The 18,156-nt window shown below is 38.8% G+C and overlaps 1 protein-coding gene across 2 annotated transcripts in view; it reads right to left on the bottom strand.

Moving 5' to 3' along the window:
• Positions 1–836: 836 nt before the first annotated feature.
• The window catches only part of AMMECR1 (AMMECR nuclear protein 1), a 675,476-nt gene continuing 658,156 nt past the window's right edge, over positions 837–18,156 (bottom strand). For both annotated transcript variants that reach the window (XM_053699304.1, XM_053699305.1), the window contains one exon: positions 837–6,682. In XM_053699304.1, coding sequence (XP_053555279.1) covers positions 6,568–6,682 — 115 coding nt within the window. In that variant the 3' untranslated portion in view covers positions 837–6,567. The remainder of the gene's footprint in view (positions 6,683–18,156) is intronic.

Consider the following 18,156-nt stretch of genomic DNA (forward strand, 5'->3'; position numbering starts at 1 on the left):
CCCAAAAAGATTGAGTGATGTAATAAAATCAAAAGGTGCTCCAATAAAGTATTAGTTTAAGGGTGTTCACACTTAGGCAACCATATTTTTTTATTTTTTTTTATTTCCCTTTACCTAAAAGATTTCAGTTTGTTTTTCAATTGAGTTGTACAGTTTATAGGTCACATTAAAAGGTGGAAAAAGTTCTGAAATTATTTATCTGTCTTTTTTTTTACATCACAGAAACCTGACATTTTAACAAGGGGTGTGTAGACTTTTTATATCCACTGTACATACACACAAATGCACATATACATACATATATATATATATATATATATATATATATATATATATATATATATATATATATATATACACATATATACACACACACACACACATTTATATACACACATTTATTTATATATCACACATACACACACACTACAGATGTGCATTCAGGTGTTTCGTGAAAGTCCTTAAGCGGAAGGTGGCGGTCCTTTGTGCAGCTCTGCTGTTTTTGTTGCCAAATTCATTCTTGTGCAACAGTAACATGCTAAAATCTGTGCAAATCCAGATTTTAGTGTGTTGCTGTTCCACAAGAATGTATTATGCAATGAAGATTGCAGAGTATCACGAAGGGTCGCAACCTCCGAATGCACATCAATACAAGATAGTTAATTGTGTATATACCAATTCATATTTAAACATCTTACTCCTGCTTATTCTTTAGAAAACAGACTTTATACTTACAGAATGACATTAGAAAACTGTAAACAAGCATTTGAAAAATTTCAAGCACACAATTTACAGCTTGTAAATAAGAAGGCAAATATTCAACACACCAAAGAATATTTAAGTGTTTTCCATATTTTATTGGGTAATTTAAAATGTAATAACAATAGTGTTAAAACTACTACAATATCTTTCCACAGCCATATCTCACAGACCCACAAATAACCTTCTATATATAGAATTTTTTTTGCCTTTTCGCCATTTTTACCTTTTTTTAGCCTTACTTATCATAATAAAATGCCCATTTTAACAGTTTCTTCACACTAAGAGCAACTATATGTGGAAGGAAGGATCTAGTTTAAATGGAAAAGGAGTAGAGGGTTTATGCAATGTATGATGCCTTTATAGTAATTCATAATCAAGTTAATAAGAAAGAAGAAAAATTAAGTAGGGGAAGCAGCTACTCCAGGTAGTTGTAAAACCCCTTGAATCTAACTACTTCTAGTTGGAGGGGCCCACAATGCACTGCTCTGCAACACACTGAAAGCCTCTGCAGCCCTGAAGAAGTTGAATCACCATTGCATTGAAGTCAAGCTGGTGAAAAATTCAAAGCAATATTTTTCTTTAACATATAAAAAACACTAACTTAGAAACTAGATCCCAATGTTTTCCCCAGAAAAAAAAAAGAATCAACTTTAATATACAAAAACAGTCATTTTAGGTTTATACAAAAGTTTCAAACATAAGTTCATTTTTTTCAGTGCGTTTATCAACCAGCATAGTTACTGGGTCCAGCGCAAAGTTTTTTTTGTTTTTTTTTTAACTTTATTTATAGTATTTTTTTTTTCTTCTGGAACAGTAATAAAAAAACTCCAAGAAAAAAAAAACATCTCCATATAGAAATAATCATTGCTGGTCTTAAGAATGAATGTAACATAGAACCCTTTAAATCTCAGAGGCACACGTAAGGGTTCTTTAAAGAATGAAAAGGGGAAAATAGTTACCAGTTTATTTAAAACAGAGGATGCAAGTTTTTCCAGTCTCCTCAAATAAACTTGATTCAATTAAACATCACTAGAAAAAAAAAAAAACATTAGAAACTGTACAAAAATAAAAAAAGGTAACACATTTGAATCCTGCAGGATTGTTTGATAGAACTAAAAGGCTTTAAGGAGCAGCATCAATATGGCCAGAGGTTTCTTTGGTTTGGTCGAACATATAAGAGATGATATCTATCTCAGACGTGTGTACATTTAGAGAATTGATTTTAAGAAACCTGCACATTTGAAGACAGAAGGCATAAGAATGTTATACAAGCAAGAGGTGAATCAGCCTATTCTGAAACACTAATTTTGTGGCTAAAATGGGGGGACAATGGAACTGCATTTGTTTTTTTTTTATTCCATTTGCTTGCCACATGACAGAATATCTAACACAAATGTGATAGTAATAATGTATACTATTTAAAAAAACAAAACAAAAAAAAACATGAAATCCCTATAAACAGACCAAATTATGCTTTTGTTTTTATATGTCCATCTGCAACAATTAAATAATCAAATCTTATTCTAAAAGCATCCTGAAGCCATCTGTTTTGTTAGGAACTATTAGTTTGTATGCAATACAGAATGAACAGGGAATCAGTAATAAATGTATTTATCCATGCAATCCCACTCCAACCTAATACGGATTCACATAATTGAGTATCAAGGCAAAGACCTGGTGGCTGTCCTAATTTATACTAATTAATGACATATAATTAGAATTCAGATCTGTATTTGATTTCAGGCAAATGAACAAATGACATGTATCTAATTAGCGAAAATCACTTGATTAATCTGTTTATTTGTTAAAAGGGATTATCAAATAAAATTTATATTTTATTACCCATTTAAATCAACTAATCTTCGCTGATTTAAAAATTTGTTAGCCAACATAACTCCAGATCATGGATCATGCATCTATTAGAAATCAAGTTAGACTTCACTGTGGCAAATCACAACACTTTATAAGTGTCATATATTCTGCATTTCACAGACTAAATGTAACACAAAGGCTAATGTTTTAAACCAACAGTGATCCTTAAATATTTATTGTTGCAATAAACTAAGTTCATTAGTTATGGGATCAGTTTTAAAATGGTTTTAAATACACCACACAATCTTCACTGTTGGTTTTCTTGTATTAAAATGCAACTATATGTATATCTAGTAAACTTTTTATTTTCACTTAATTCTTAAGAACCTTATCACGTTTATTAAAACAATGTTTAAATGAGAAGGAAAAAAACTAAACCAGATATTTAAAAAGAAAAAAAATGAAAATGAGTGAAACTGATTAATGTCCTCCCCCCCCCCCCCCCCATTGTCTTATATGATTTTAAATCACCACCAAAATAATCTGAAAGCTATGCAGGGGTCCATTGGTGGAGTTGTAACATGAAATATACCAGGAAATCTTATACATTCATTGTTCTACATGAAGTCACATTATATAATGCTTGATCCCATAGTAAGAAAAAAAAACAAACAAAATAAAATGCAACTCTTAAAAAAACAAATTCATCAAATAAAAAAAAAAAAAAAAAAAAAAATATCAAATAAAAACCATCATATGAATTCCTACAGATTGGATGGCTTCTTTAATCTTTTGCATTTGGACAGCAGAACACACTAAAACCATTCCCTCTATATGATAATAAAAAGTTAAGGCTGAAATAAATTTGGTATTATATATACACACACACACTTGTATAACAGCCTTTACACTCTTTTTAATTAATAACTACTAAAGACAAATGCATTGTGCACTAAGCTGTACAAAAAGGACAAAACAAACAAAATCCTTTTTGTGTTCTTTTTTTCTCCCCTAAGCCATGCTGGGAAGTATTGCTGACCTTGTACTATCAAAACCTGCAGGATTGGCATTTTATCAGTATAGCATTATTACACTGGTAAGAAACATCTGAAGAAGAACATCTGCATATATCGAAGATTAGTAAAAAAATCTGATATGATCGTGAGTTGGCATGACCAGTCACAGGCCTTGTGCAAGGATGATTAGCACCTTTAAATACCTAGTTTAAAGAAAAAAAAAAAAAAAAAAACTTCATTCAGAAGAATGAACAATATTTTACTTTGCTTTTACCAGCAGTGGCAAAAGTTTTTTTTTTTTTTTTTGCAGCATAAAAACTCAGCTTGTGCTCACTTTTTCCCCTGGATGCAAAATAAAGTGGAAGAAAAACATTTTCTAATAGAAAAAAAAAAAAAAAATGTTTAGCTTAAAACCAAAGCGCATATGAATATGCCACACAATGTAAAACAAATGTAACACATGGGGGGGGGGGGGGGGGGGGTGCAGCGAGCAAGGGGATTAAATGATAAAAACATATCAAGTCCTCTTGATGGAATAGTGGTGTACAAATTCACACATGTCTATACTTACAATTCTTTCAGCAAGAGACGGTTAAGGCATTTAAACTAAAATATAGTGGAAAAATATCCCCTTGCAAGCCACCATTCCCTGACAGTTAAAGGGCTGTACGCTTTTTGGAAAAAAACTGTAGTATTTTCTAAAGTCAAATAAACATCTAATTAAAAACAACTAGTCTTCTACAGTAGTGTCCTCTGAAAACACTAATTGGCATTCTATGGACTAATCAATGTAGGATATGGAATCCGAGAACCATCCTAGAATTTCTGTAACATGATCACAACTTTAACTTCTCTATACTGAGGCCATTAGTAGATTTTTGGTAGGTACTAAGGAGGGGGAATGATCTCTTTCTGCAACCAAATCATTAGGGGGTGTAAGTCTGGCTTACGCAGTTGGAACTTACAAGATCCTATCTGAAGTCTTCTCTGGGAGTGTCAAGGCAGCAACACCTATGATAGCACCTAGGCTAATGACAATCAGCATACTAACTCTTCAACCTATTTATGCCTGAGAGGTCTATAAAGCTATGAACAGAATTAATGGCACTTGAGGAAGTAAAATGAGAGGAGCGGCTTTCTTTACAAGGATATTACATAGCAAACCAATAAAGCAAAGCTCCAGATTGCTCCTTTCCTTTCTCCTCCCCCATTAAAAAGAACACAAACCCAGTAATGACTTGTGACAGTCATCAGGAAAGCTGTGCTAAATATGTCCAACTAGTTAAGAGTTTAAAATCAGCAGCAACAGCCCTGAAACAGCCTGACTCTGTTACAGTCACGTAATCAATATTTAATGTAAACATGGACATGTGCATCTATATATTCCTCTACTATCTGATCTTTTTAGAGTTTTGCAGTTGAAAACAGGCCATCTTTAGTTGTTAACAAAATACAATGGTCTTGCTTCATATTTCACAGAAAGGACTTTACCCAAAAAAGAATTTGCTAAAATATTGTGATTCCATTTAACTAAATCTTAAACTTCTGAAAGAAAAATGTATGGAATTCTTATGTCTTAAGTTTTATGTGGTTTAAAATAGACAACTACATAAGTATTGTAGGGCACAGTGAGCTGAAGCAGTGTTGGGTTATTTTAAAGTTATAAAATACAATTCATTACGCAATAAGCTGTCTGATACCCAAGTCAATTCTGAGGTAGGGGTTAAAACATTTTCACCAATACAGGTAAAAAAAAAAAAAACTTTCCTTCAAAGGTCTAAAATCTCTTATGCAAGAATAAAGCAGCTATTTATGTCCATATTAAAATTACAACAGCATATTTAATAAAGTTACATCCCAGCTGCAGGCTCAGTGAAAAAGTAAACCCTAAAGCACAACCATAGAAGCAGTTGCTTCAATCATTCATACTGAGAATATCAATCTTGGAGTGGACTCAGAGGAGGAAAAAAAATAAATGATGCTATTGCCCAGAGTCCTAATTTGCTGCAAACCATTGTTAGTGGAGAGCTTGCCATTAGGATGGCTTGGTCACAGTGCAGATTTAGGGGCTGATTTATTGAAGTGCGAGTGGACATGATACAATGTAGCGTATAATGTCCGCCGCACATCAATAAATGCCGACAGCATACTTTAGACCACTGCTTCATAACTTCTGTTTCCGGCGAGCCTGAAGGCTCATTCTGAGCTTGATAATTTGGCCCCTTAGACTCTGTTGCAGGCAATGCAAAAAAAAAAATCTGAGTGGACAAGTATCTGTTTTCTTACTAGCAATTTACAGTGATATAGTTCCAGTTAGAATAAATGTATGTGTATATATCTATCCCAATAAGGAGTCCGTTAAAAAAAAAATCAAAAAAAAAATCAAAGCAAATATCAGATAAAACAAAAACACTTGTATGAGTCATAAGTCAGTGGAAACGCCAAGATTAAATAAATTAATTCATGTGATATACCCTGCTAGCAATGTGCAACATAAAGGGTCTACCATGAATGCCTATAGCTTTCGAAACATTTACACATTAAAAAAAAATGGCTGATATGCCCAGGAGGTTCACTAGCTCTGCATATCTAAATTTCTCAAGTATTCATTTATCAAATCACAGAACTCACATTATTTTTAACTCCTTAATCCAAATCATGGAAAAAAAACAGCTGGAGGTGAAAAGCAAAATTATGTAAAAGAAAAAAGGTATGCTGCAAAAAAAAAAAAAAAAAAAAAAGTAAATAGCTCAAAATAATTAAAAAAACAAAACAAAAACAGATTGTGGGTACTTAATGTTTTCCCACCCGTTGCCCTGATGAGCTTTAGATGCCTATGTCAGCAAAGCAAGAGCAGGGCAACGGAAACAATCATCATAAAATTGTACAGTAATACAGATAGCTAGACCAAGAGGGGGCTGGGTCTACTGGGAAAAGTTCTGCAGAGAGGTCTAGTGACTGGTCATGCGGCTCAGTGTCAGGAATAATGGTTGTATGGTGGGAGAGGGTGCCCGATGCCATTTTGAAAATGATGGTGCTGGCGGTGGGAAAGGTATTCCGCATAGCTCATTGTCATCTTCTCACTGCGATACCTACAGAAATATTGGAGAGAAAAAAATAAATAAAAATCAATCAATATGCAACAGTCAACAAAAGAAAAAAAAATATATAAAAAATTAATATCAATATGATATTCCTACTTGACAAAATAAGTCATCGCTAAAACTTATTTGAACACAAATAAATAAGGTTCTGCAATAATCAAGCATATTTCATGCAGAATTTTTCAGGGGTCAATATTCTGAAGTCTGCAGGATGGAACAGCCTCTCTGATGTAACGTAAAAACAGAATTTATGTTTACCTGATAAATTACTTTCTCCAACGGTGTGTCCGGTCCACGGCGTCATCCTTACTTGTGGGATATTCTCTTCCCCAACAGGAAATGGCAAAGAGCCCAGCAAAGCTGGTCACATGATCCCTCCTAGGCTCCGCCTACCCCAGTCATTCGACCGACGTTAAGGAGGAATATTTGCATAGGAGAAACCATATGGTACCGTGGTGACTGTAGTTAAAGAAAATAAATTATCAGACCTGATTAAAAAACCAGGGCGGGCCGTGGCCCGGACACACCGTTGGAGAAAGTAATTTATCAGGTAAACATAAATTCTGTTTTCTCCAACATAGGTGTGTCCGGTCCACGGCGTCATCCTTACTTGTGGGAACCAATACCAAAGCTTTAGGACACGGATGAAGGGAGGGAGCAAATCAGGTCACCTAAATGGAAGGCACCACGGCTTGCAAAACCTTTCTCCCAAAAATAGCCTCAGAAGAAGCAAAAGTATCAAACTTGTAAAATTTGGTAAAAGTGTGCAGTGAAGACCAAGTCGCTGCCCTACATATCTGATCAACAGAAGCCTCGTTCTTGAAGGCCCATGTGGAAGCCACAGCCCTAGTGGAATGAGCTGTGATTCTTTCGGGAGGCTGCCGTCCGGCAGTCTCGTAAGCCAATCTGATGATGCTTTTAATCCAAAAAGAGAGAGAGGTAGAAGTTGCTTTTTGACCTCTCCTTTTACCTGAATAAACAACAAACAAGGAAGATGTTTGTCTAAAATCCTTTGTAGCATCTAAATAGAATTTTAGAGCGCGAACAACATCCAAATTGTGCAACAAACGTTCCTTCTTTGAAACTGGTTTCGGACACAGAGAAGGTACGATAATCTCCTGGTTAATGTTTTTGTTAGAAACAACCTTTGGAAGAAAACCAGGTTTAGTACGTAAGACCACCTTATCTGCATGGAACACCAGATAAGGAGGAGAACACTGCAGAGCAGATAATTCTGAAACTCTTCTAGCAGAAGAAATTGCAACTAAAAACAAAACTTTCCAAGATAATAACTTAATATCAACGGAATGTAAGGGTTCAAACGGAACCCCCTGAAGAACTGAAAGAACTAAATTGAGACTCCAAGGAGGAGTCAAAGGTTTGTAAACAGGCTTGATTCTAACCAGAGCCTGAACAAAGGCTTGAACATCTGGCACAGCTGCCAGCTTTTTGTGAAGTAACACCGACAAGGCAGAAATCTGTCCCTTCAGGGAACTTGCAGATAATCCTTTTTCCAATCCTTCTTGAAGGAAGGATAGAACCCTAGGAATCTTAACCTTGTCCCAAGGGAATCCTTTAGATTCACACCAACAGATATATTTTTTCCAAATTTTGTGGTAAATCTTTCTAGTTACAGGCTTTCTGGCCTGAACAAGAGTATCGATAACAGAATCTGAGAATCCTCGCTTCGATAAAATCAAGCGTTCAATCTCCAAGCAGTCAGCTGGAGTGAAACCAGATTCGGATGTTCGAACGGACCCTGAACAAGAAGGTCTCGTCTCAAAGGTAGCTTCCAAGGTGGAGCCGATGACATATTCACCAGATCTGCATACCAAGTCCTGCGTGGCCACGCAGGAGCTATCAAGATCACCGACGCCCTCTCCTGATTGATCCTGGCTACCAGCCTGGGGATGAGAGGAAATGGCGGGAACACATAAGCTAGTTTGAAGGTCCAAGGTGCTACTAGTGCATCCACTAGAGCCGCCTTGGGATCCCTGGATCTGGCCCCGTAGCAAGGAACTTTGAAGTTCTGACGAGAGGCCATCAGATCCATGTCTGGAATGCCCCACAGGTGAGTGACTTGGGCAAAGATTTCCGGATGGAGTTCCCACTCCCCCGGATGCAATGTCTGACGACTCAGAAAATCCGCTTCCCAATTTTCCACTCCTGGGATGTGGATAGCAGACAGGTGGCAGGAGTGAGACTCCGCCCATAGAATGATTTTGGTCACTTCTTCCATCGCTAGGGAACTCCTTGTTCCCCCCTGATGGTTGATGTACGCAACAGTTGTCATGTTGTCTGATTGAAACCGTATGAACTTGGTCCTCGCTAGCTGAGGCCAAGCCTTGAGAGCATTGAATATCGCTCTCAGTTCCAGAATATTTATCGGTAGAAGAGATTCTTCCCGAGACCAAAGACCCTGAGCTTTCAGGGATCCCCAGACCGCGCCCCAGCCCATCAGACTGGCGTCGGTCGTGACAATGACCCACTCTGGTCTGCGGAATGTCATCCCTTGTGACAGGTTGTCCAGGGACAGCCACCAACGGAGTGAGTCTCTGGTCCTCTGATTTACTTGTATCTTCGGAGACAAGTCTGTATAGTCCCCATTCCACTGACTGAGCATGCACAGTTGTAATGGTCTTAGATGAATGCGCGCAAAAGGAACTATGTCCATTGCCGCTACCATCAACCCGATCACTTCCATGCACTGAGCTATGGAAGGAAGAGGAACGGAATGAAGTATCCGACAAGAGTCTAGAAGTTTTGTTTTTCTGACCTCTGTCAGAAAAATCCTCATTTCTAAGGAGTCTATAATTGTTCCCAAGAAGGGAACCCTTGTTGACGGGGATAGAGAACTCTTTTCCACGTTCACTTTCCATCCGTGAGATCTGAGAAAGGCCAGGACGATGTCCGTGTGAGCCTTTGCTTGAGGAAGGGACGACGCTTGAATCAGAATGTCGTCCAAGTAAGGTACTACCGCAACGCCCCTTGGTCGTAGCACAGCTAGAAGGGACCCTAGTACCTTTGTGAAAATCCTTGGAGCAGTGGCTAATCCGAAAAGAAGCGCCACGAACTGGTAATGTTTGTCCAGGAATGCGAACCTTAGGAACCGATGATGTTCCTTGTGGATAGGAATATGTAGATACGCATCCTTTAAATCCACCGTGGTCATGAATTGACCTTCCTGGATGGAAGGAAGAATAGTTCGAATGGTTTCCATCTTGAACGATGGAACCTTGAGAAACTTGTTTAGGATCTTGAGATCTAAGATTGGTCTGAACGTTCCCTCTTTTTTGGGAACTATGAACAGATTGGAGTAGAACCCCATCCCTTGTTCTCTTAATGGAACAGGATGAATCACTCCCATTTTTAACAGGTCTTCTACACAATGTAAGAACGCCTGTCTTTTTATGTGGTCTGAAGACAACTGAGACCTGTGGAACCTCCCCCTTGGGGGAAGTCCCTTGAATTCCAGAAGATAACCTTGGGAGACTATTTCTAGCGCCCAAGGATCCAGAACATCTCTTGCCCAAGCCTGAGCGAAGAGAGAGAGTCTGCCCCCCACCAGATCCGGTCCCGGATCGGGGGCCAACATTTCATGCTGTCTTGGTAGCAGTGGCAGGTTTCTTGGCCTGCTTTCCCTTGTTCCAGCCTTGCATTGGTCTCCAAGCTGGCTTGGCTTGAGAAGTATTACCCTCTTGCTTAGAGGACGTAGCACTTTGGGCTGGTCCGTTTTTACGAAAGGGACGAAAATTAGGTCTATTTTTTGCCTTGAAAGGCCGATCCTGAGGAAGGGCGTGGCCCTTACCCCCAGTGATATCAGAAATAATCTCTTTCAAGTCAGGGCCAAACAGCGTTTTCCCCTTGAAAGGAATGTTTAGTAGCTTGTTCTTGGAAGACGCATCAGCCGACCAAGATTTCAACCAAAGCGCTCTGCGCGCCACAATAGCAAACCCAGAATTCTTAGCCGCTAACCTAGCCAATTGCAAAGTGGCGTCTAGGGTGAAAGAATTAGCCAATTTGAGAGCATTGATTCTGTCCATAATCTCCTCATAAGGAGGAGAATCACTATCGAGCGTCTTTATCAGCTCATCGAACCAGAAACATGCGGCTGTAGCGACAGGGACAATGCATGAAATTGGTTGTAGAAGGTAACCCTGCTGAACAAACATCTTTTTAAGCAAACCTTCTAATTTTTTATCCATAGGATCTTTGAAAGCACAACTATCCTCTATGGGTATAGTGGTGCGTTTGTTTAAAGTGGAAACCGCTCCCTCGACCTTGGGGACTGTCTGCCATAAGTCCTTTCTGGGGTCGACCATAGGAAACAATTTTTTAAATATGGGGGGAGGGACGAAAGGAATACCGGGCCTTTCCCATTCTTTATTAACAATGTCCGCCACCCGCTTGGGTATAGGAAAAGCTTCTGGGAGCCCCGGCACCTCTAGGAACTTGTCCATTTTACATAGTTTCTCTGGGATGACCAACTTTTCACAATCATCCAGAGTGGATAATACCTCCTTAAGCAGAATGCGGAGATGTTCCAACTTAAATTTAAATGCAATCACATCAGGTTCAGCCTGTTGAGAAATGTTCCCTGAATCAGTAATTTCTCCCTCAGACAAAACCTCCCTGGCCCCATCAGACTGGGTTAGGGGCCCTTCAGAGATATTAATATCAGCGTCGTCATGCTCTTCAGTATCTAAAACAGAGCAGCCACGCTTACGCTGACAAGGGTTCATTTTGGCTAAAATGTTTTTGACAGAATTATCCATTACAGCCGTTAATTGTTGCATAGTAAGGAGTATTGGCGCGCTAGATGTACTAGGGGCCTCCTGAGTGGGCAAGACTCGTGTAGACGAAGGAGGGAATGATGCAGTACCATGCTTACTCCCCTCACTTGAGGAATCATCTTGGGCATCATTGTCATTATCACATAAATCACATTTATTTAAATGAATAGGAATCCTGGCTTCCCCACATTCAGAACACAGTCTATCTGGTAGTTCAGACATGTTAAACAGGCATAAACTTGATAACAAAGTACAAAAACGTTTTAAAATAAAACCGTTACTGTCACTTTAAATTTTAAACTGAACACACTTTATTACTGCAATTGCGAAAAAACATGAAGGAATTGTTCAAAATTCACCAAATTTTCACCACAGTGTCTTAAAGCCTTAAAAGTATTGCACACCAAATTTGGAAGCTTTAACCCTTAAAATAACGGAACCGGAGCCGTTTTAAGCTTTAACCCCTTTACAGTCCCTGGTATCTGCTTTGCTGAGACCCAACCAAGCCCAAAGGGGAATACGATACCAAATGACGCCTTCAGAAAGTCTTTTCTAAGTATCAGAGCTCCTCTCACATGCGACTGCATGCCATGCCTCTCAAAAACAAGTGCGCCACACCGGCGCGAAAATGAGGCTCTGCTTAAGCTTTGGGAAAGCCCCTAAGGGATAAGGTGTCTAATACAGTGCCTGCCGATATTATTATATCAAAATACCCAGATAAAATGATTCCTCAAGGCTAAATATGTGTTAATAATGAATCGATTTAGCCCAGAAACAGTCTACAGTCTTAATAAGCCCTTGTGAAGCCCTTATTTATGATCGTAATAAACATGGCTTACCGGATCCCATAGGGAAAATGACAGCTTCCAGCATTACATCGTCTTGTTAGAATGTGTCATACCTCAAGCAGCAAGAGACTGCACACTGTTCCCCCAACTGAAGTTAATTGCTCTCAACAGTCCTGTGTGGAACAGCCATGGATTTTAGTTACGGTTGCTAAAATCATTTTCCTCATACAAACAGAAATCTTCATCTCTTTTCTGTTTCTGAGTAAATAGTACATACCAGCACTATTTCAAAATAACAAACTCTTGATTGAATAATAAAAACTACAGTTAAACACTAAAAAACTCTAAGCCATCTCCGTGGAGATGTTGCCTGTACAACGGCAAAGAGAATGACTGGGGTAGGCGGAGCCTAGGAGGGATCATGTGACCAGCTTTGCTGGGCTCTTTGCCATTTCCTGTTGGGGAAGAGAATATCCCACAAGTAAGGATGACGCCGTGGACCGGACACACCTATGTTGGAGAAATAAAGTACATTGACGAGTTTTTTTATTTCCTATGCAAAAAACAATTTATGTAAGAACTTACCTGATAAATTCATTTCTTTCATATTAGCAAGAGTCCATGAGCTAGTGACGTATGGGATATACATTCCTACCAGGAGGGGCAAAGTCTCCCAAACCTCAAAATGCCTATAAATACACCCCTCACCACACCCACAAATCAGTTTAACGCATAGCCAAGAAGTGGGGTGATAAGACAAAAGTGCAAAAGCATAAAAAATAAGGAATTGGAATAATTGTGCTTTATACAAAAAATCATAACCACCACAAAAAGGGTGGGTTCAAACGGAGGAGCTTGAAGAGCCCCCAGAACCAAATTCAAACTCCAAGGAGGAGAAATGGACTTAATAACAGGCTTTATACGAACCAAAGCTTGTACAAAACAATGAATATCAGGAAGATTAGAAATCTTTCTGTGAAAAAGAAAAGAAAGAGCAGAGATTTGTCCTTTCAAGGAACTTGCAGACAAACCTTTATCCAAACCATCCTGAAGAAACTGTAAAATTCTCGGAATTCTAAAAGAATGCCAGGAAAAATGATGAGAAAGACACCAAGAAAAGTAAGTCTTCCAGACTCGATAATATATCTTCCTAGATACAGATTTACGAGCCTGTAACATAGTATTAATCACAGAGTCAGAGAAACCTCTTTGACTAAGAATCAAGCGTTCAATCTCCATACCTTTTAATTTAAGGATTTGAGATCCTGATGGTAAAAAGGACCTTGCGACAGAAGGTCTGGTCTTAATGGAAGAGTCCACGGTTGGCAAGAGGCCATCCGGACAAGATCCACATACCAAAACCTGTGAGGCCATGCTGGAGCCACCAGCAGAACAAACGAGCATTCCTTCAGAATCTTGGAGATTACTCTTGGAAGAAGAACTAGAGGCGGAAAGATATAGGCAGGATGATACTTCCAAGGAAGTGACAATGCATCCACTGCTTCTGCCTGAGGATCCCTGGATCTGGACAGATACCTGGGAAGTTTCTTGTTTAGATGAGAAGCCATCAGATCTATTTCTGGAAGTTCCCACATTTGAACAATCTGAAGAAATACCTCTGGGTGAAGAGACCATTCGCCCGGATGTAACGTTTGGCGACTGAGATAATCCGCTTCCCAATTGTCTATACCTGGGATATGAACCGCAGAAATTAGACAGGAGCTGGATTCCGCCCATACCAGTATTCAAGATACTTCTTTCATAGCCAGAGGACTGTGAGTCCCTCCTTGATGATTGATATATGCCACAGTTGTGACATTGTCTGTTTGAAAACAAATGAACGATTCTCTCTTTAGAAGAGGCCATGACTGAAGAGCTCTGAAAATTGCACGGAGTTCCAAAATATTTATTGGTAATCTCACCTCCTGAGATTCCCAAACCCCTTGTGCTGTCAGAGACCCCCAAACAGCTCCCCAACCTGTTAGACTTGCATCTGTTGAAATTACAGTCCAGGTCGGAAGAACAAAAGAAGCCCCCTGAACTAAACGATGGTGATCTGTCCACCACGTCAGAGAGTGTCGTACAATCGGTTTTAAAGATATTAATTGAGATATCTTTGAGTAATCCCTGCACCACTGGTTCAGCATACAGAGCTGAAGAGGTCACATGTGAAAACGAGCAAAGGGGATCGCGTCCGATGCAGCAGTCATAAGACCTAGAATTTCCATGCATAAGGCTACCGAAGGGAATGATTGAGACTGAAGGTTTTGACAAGCTGAGATCAATTTTAGATGTCTCTTGTCTGTCAGAGACAGAGTCATGGACACTGAATCTATCTGGAAACCTAAAAAGGTTACCCTTGTCTGAGGAATCAATGAACTTTTCGGTAAATTGATCCTCCAACCATGATCTCGAAGAAACAACACAAGTCGATTCGTATGAGATTCTGCTAAATGTGAAGACTGAGCAAGTACCAAGATATCGTCCAAATAAGGAAATACCACAATACCCTGTTCTCTGATTACAGACAGAAGGGCACCGAGAACCTTTGTAAAAATTCTTGGAGCTGTTGCTAGGCCAAACGGCAGAGCCACAAACTGGTAATGCTTGTCTAGGAAAGAGAATCTCAGAAACTGATAGTGATCTGGATGAATCTGAATATGCAGATATGCATCCTGTAAATCTATTGTGGACATATAATGCCCTTGCTGAACAAAAGGCAGAATAGTCCTTATAGTTACCATTTTGAATGTTGGTATCCTTACATAACGATTCAATATTTTTAGATCCAGAACTGGTCTGAAGGAATTCTCCTTCTTTGGTACAATGAAGAGATTTGAATAAAACCCCAGCCCCTGTTCCAGAACTGGAACTGGCATAATAACTCCAGCCAACTCTAGATCTGAAACACATTTCAGAAATGCTTGAGCCTTCGCTGGATTTACTGGGACACGGGAAAGAAAAAATCTCTTTGCAGGAGGCCTTATCTTGAAGCCAATTCTGTACCCTTCTGAAACAATGTTCTGAATCCAAAGATTGTGAATTTAATTGATCCAAATTTCTTTGAAAAAATCGTAATCTGCCCCCTACCAGCTGGGCTGGAATGAGGGCCGCACCTTCATGTGGACTTGGGAGCTGGCTTTGGTTTTCTAAAAGGCTTGGATTTATTCCAGACTGGAGATGGTTTCCAAACTGATACCGCTCCTGTGGGTGAAGGATCAGGCTTTTGTTCCTTATTGTGACGAAAGGAATGAAAACGATTATTAGACCTAAATTTACCTTTAGATTTTTTATCCTGTGGTAAAAAAGTTCCTTTCCCTCCAGTAACAGTTGAGATAATAGAATCCAACTGAGAACCAAATAATTTATTACCCTGGAAAGAAAGGGAAAGCAAAGTTGACTTAGAAGACATATCAGCATTCCAAGTTTTAAGCCATAAAGCTCTTCTAGCTAAAATAGCTAGAGACATATACCTGACATCAACTCTAATGATATCAAAGATGGCATCACAAATAAAGTTATTAGCATGTTGAAGAAGATTAACAATGCTATGAGAGTTATGATCTGTTACTTGTTGCGCTAAAGCTTCTAACCAAAAAATTGAAGCTGCAGCAACATCCGCTAAAGATATAGCAGGTCTAAGAAGATTACCTGAACATAAGTAAGCTTTTCTTAGAAAGGATTCAATTTTCCTATCTAAAGGATCCTTAAAGGAAGTACTATCTGCCGTAGGAATAGTAGTACGTTTAGCAAGAGTAGAGACAGCCCCATCAACTTTAGGGATTTTGTCCCAAAATTCTAATCTGTCAGATGGCACAGGATATAATTGCTTAAAACGTTTAGAAGGAGTAAATGAATTACCCAAATTATTCCATTCCCTGGAGATAACTTCAGAAATAGCATCAGGGACAGGAAAAACTTCTGGAATAACTACAGGAGATTTAAAAACCTTATTTAAACGTTTAGATTTAGTATCAAGAGGACCAGAATCCTCTATTTCTAATGCAATTAAGACTTCTTTAAGTAAAGAACGAATAAATTCCATTTTGAATAAATATGAAGATTTATCAGCATCAACCTCTGAAACAGAATCCTCTGAACCAGAGGAATCATCAGAATCAGAATGATGATGTTCATTTAAAAATTCATCTGAAAAATGAGAAGTTTTAAAAGACCTTTTACGTTTACTAGAAGGAGGAATAACAGACATAGCCTTCTTAATGGATTTAGAAACAAAATCTCTTATGTTATCAGGAACACTGAGTATTAGATGTTGATGGAACAGCAACAGGTAATGTAACATTACTAAAGGAAATATTATCTGCATTAACAAGTTTGTCATGACATTCATTACAAACAACACCTGGAGGAACAGATACCACAAGTTTACAGCAGATGCACTTAACTTTGGTAGATCCAGCACCAGGAAGCGATTTTCCAGAAGTATCTTCTGACTCAGGGTCAATCTGGGACATCTTGCAATATGTAATAGAAAAAACAACATATAAAGCAAAATTGATCAAATTCCTTAAATGACAGTTTCAGGAATGGGAAAAAATGCCAGTTAACAAGCTTTTAGCAACCAGAAGCAATAAATAATGAGACTTAAATAATGGAGACAATAGTGACGCCCATATTTTTTAGCGCCAAAAAAAGACACCCACATTATTTGGCGCCTAAATGCTTTTGGCGCCAAAATGACGCCACATCCGTAACGCCGACACTTTTGGCGCAAAAAAACGTCAAAAAATGACGCAACTTCCGGCGACACGTATGACGCCGGAAACAGAAAAAAAAATTTTTGCGCCAAAAAAGTCTGTGCCAAGAATGACAAAATAAAATGAAGCATTTTCAGCCCCCGCGAGCCTAACAGCCCACAGGGAAAAAAGTCAAATTTTAAGGTAAGAAAAAAAATTGATTTATTCATATGCATTATCCCAAATATGAAACTGACTGTCTGAAATAAGGAACGTTGAATATCCTGAGTCAAGGCAAATAAATGTTTAAACACATATATTTAGAACTTTATATAAAAGTGCCCAACCATAGCTTAGAGTGTCACAGAAAATAAGACTTACTTACCCCAGGACACTCATCTACATGTAGTAGAAAGCCAAACCAGTACTGAAACGAGAATCAGTAGAGGTAATGGTATATATAAGAGTATATCGTCGATCTGAAAAGGGAGGTAAGAGATGAATCTCTACGACCGATAACAGAGAACCTATGAAATAGACCCCGTAGAAGGAGATCATTGAATTCAAATAGGCAATACTCTCCTCACATCCCTCTGACATTCACTGCACGCTGAGAGGAAAACCGGGCTCCAACCTGCTGCGGAGCGCATATCAACGTAGAATCTAGCACAAACTTACTTCACCACCTCCATAGGAGGCAAAGTTTGTAAAACTGATTTGTGGGTGTGGTGAGGGGTGTATTTATAAGCATTTTGAGGTTTGGGAAACTTTGCCCCTCCTGGTAGGAATGTATATCCCATACGTCACTAGCTCATGGACTCTTGCTAATTACATGAAAGAAACAGAATTTATGCTTACCTGATAAATTTCTCTCTTGCGATGTATCGAGTCCACGGATTCATCCATACTTGTGGGATATTCTCCTTCCTAACAGGAAGTGTCAAAGAGAGCACCCACAGCAGAGCTGTCAATATAGCTCCTCCCTTAGCTCCACCCCCCAGTCATTCGACCAAAGGCTAGGAAGAAAAAGGAGAAAAAAGGAGAAACTATAGGGTGCAGAGGTGATAAAAATATACTACCTGTCTTAGACAGGGCGGGCCGTGGACTCGATACAGTGCAAGAGAAAGAAATTTATCAGGTAAGCATAAATTCTGTTTTTTCTTGCTAGATGTATCGAGTCCACG

The sequence above is a fragment of the Bombina bombina genome, chromosome 1 (genome assembly GCF_027579735.1).
Source record: "Bombina bombina isolate aBomBom1 chromosome 1, aBomBom1.pri, whole genome shotgun sequence".
In the NCBI taxonomy this organism is placed as follows: Eukaryota; Metazoa; Chordata; class Amphibia; order Anura; family Bombinatoridae; genus Bombina; species Bombina bombina.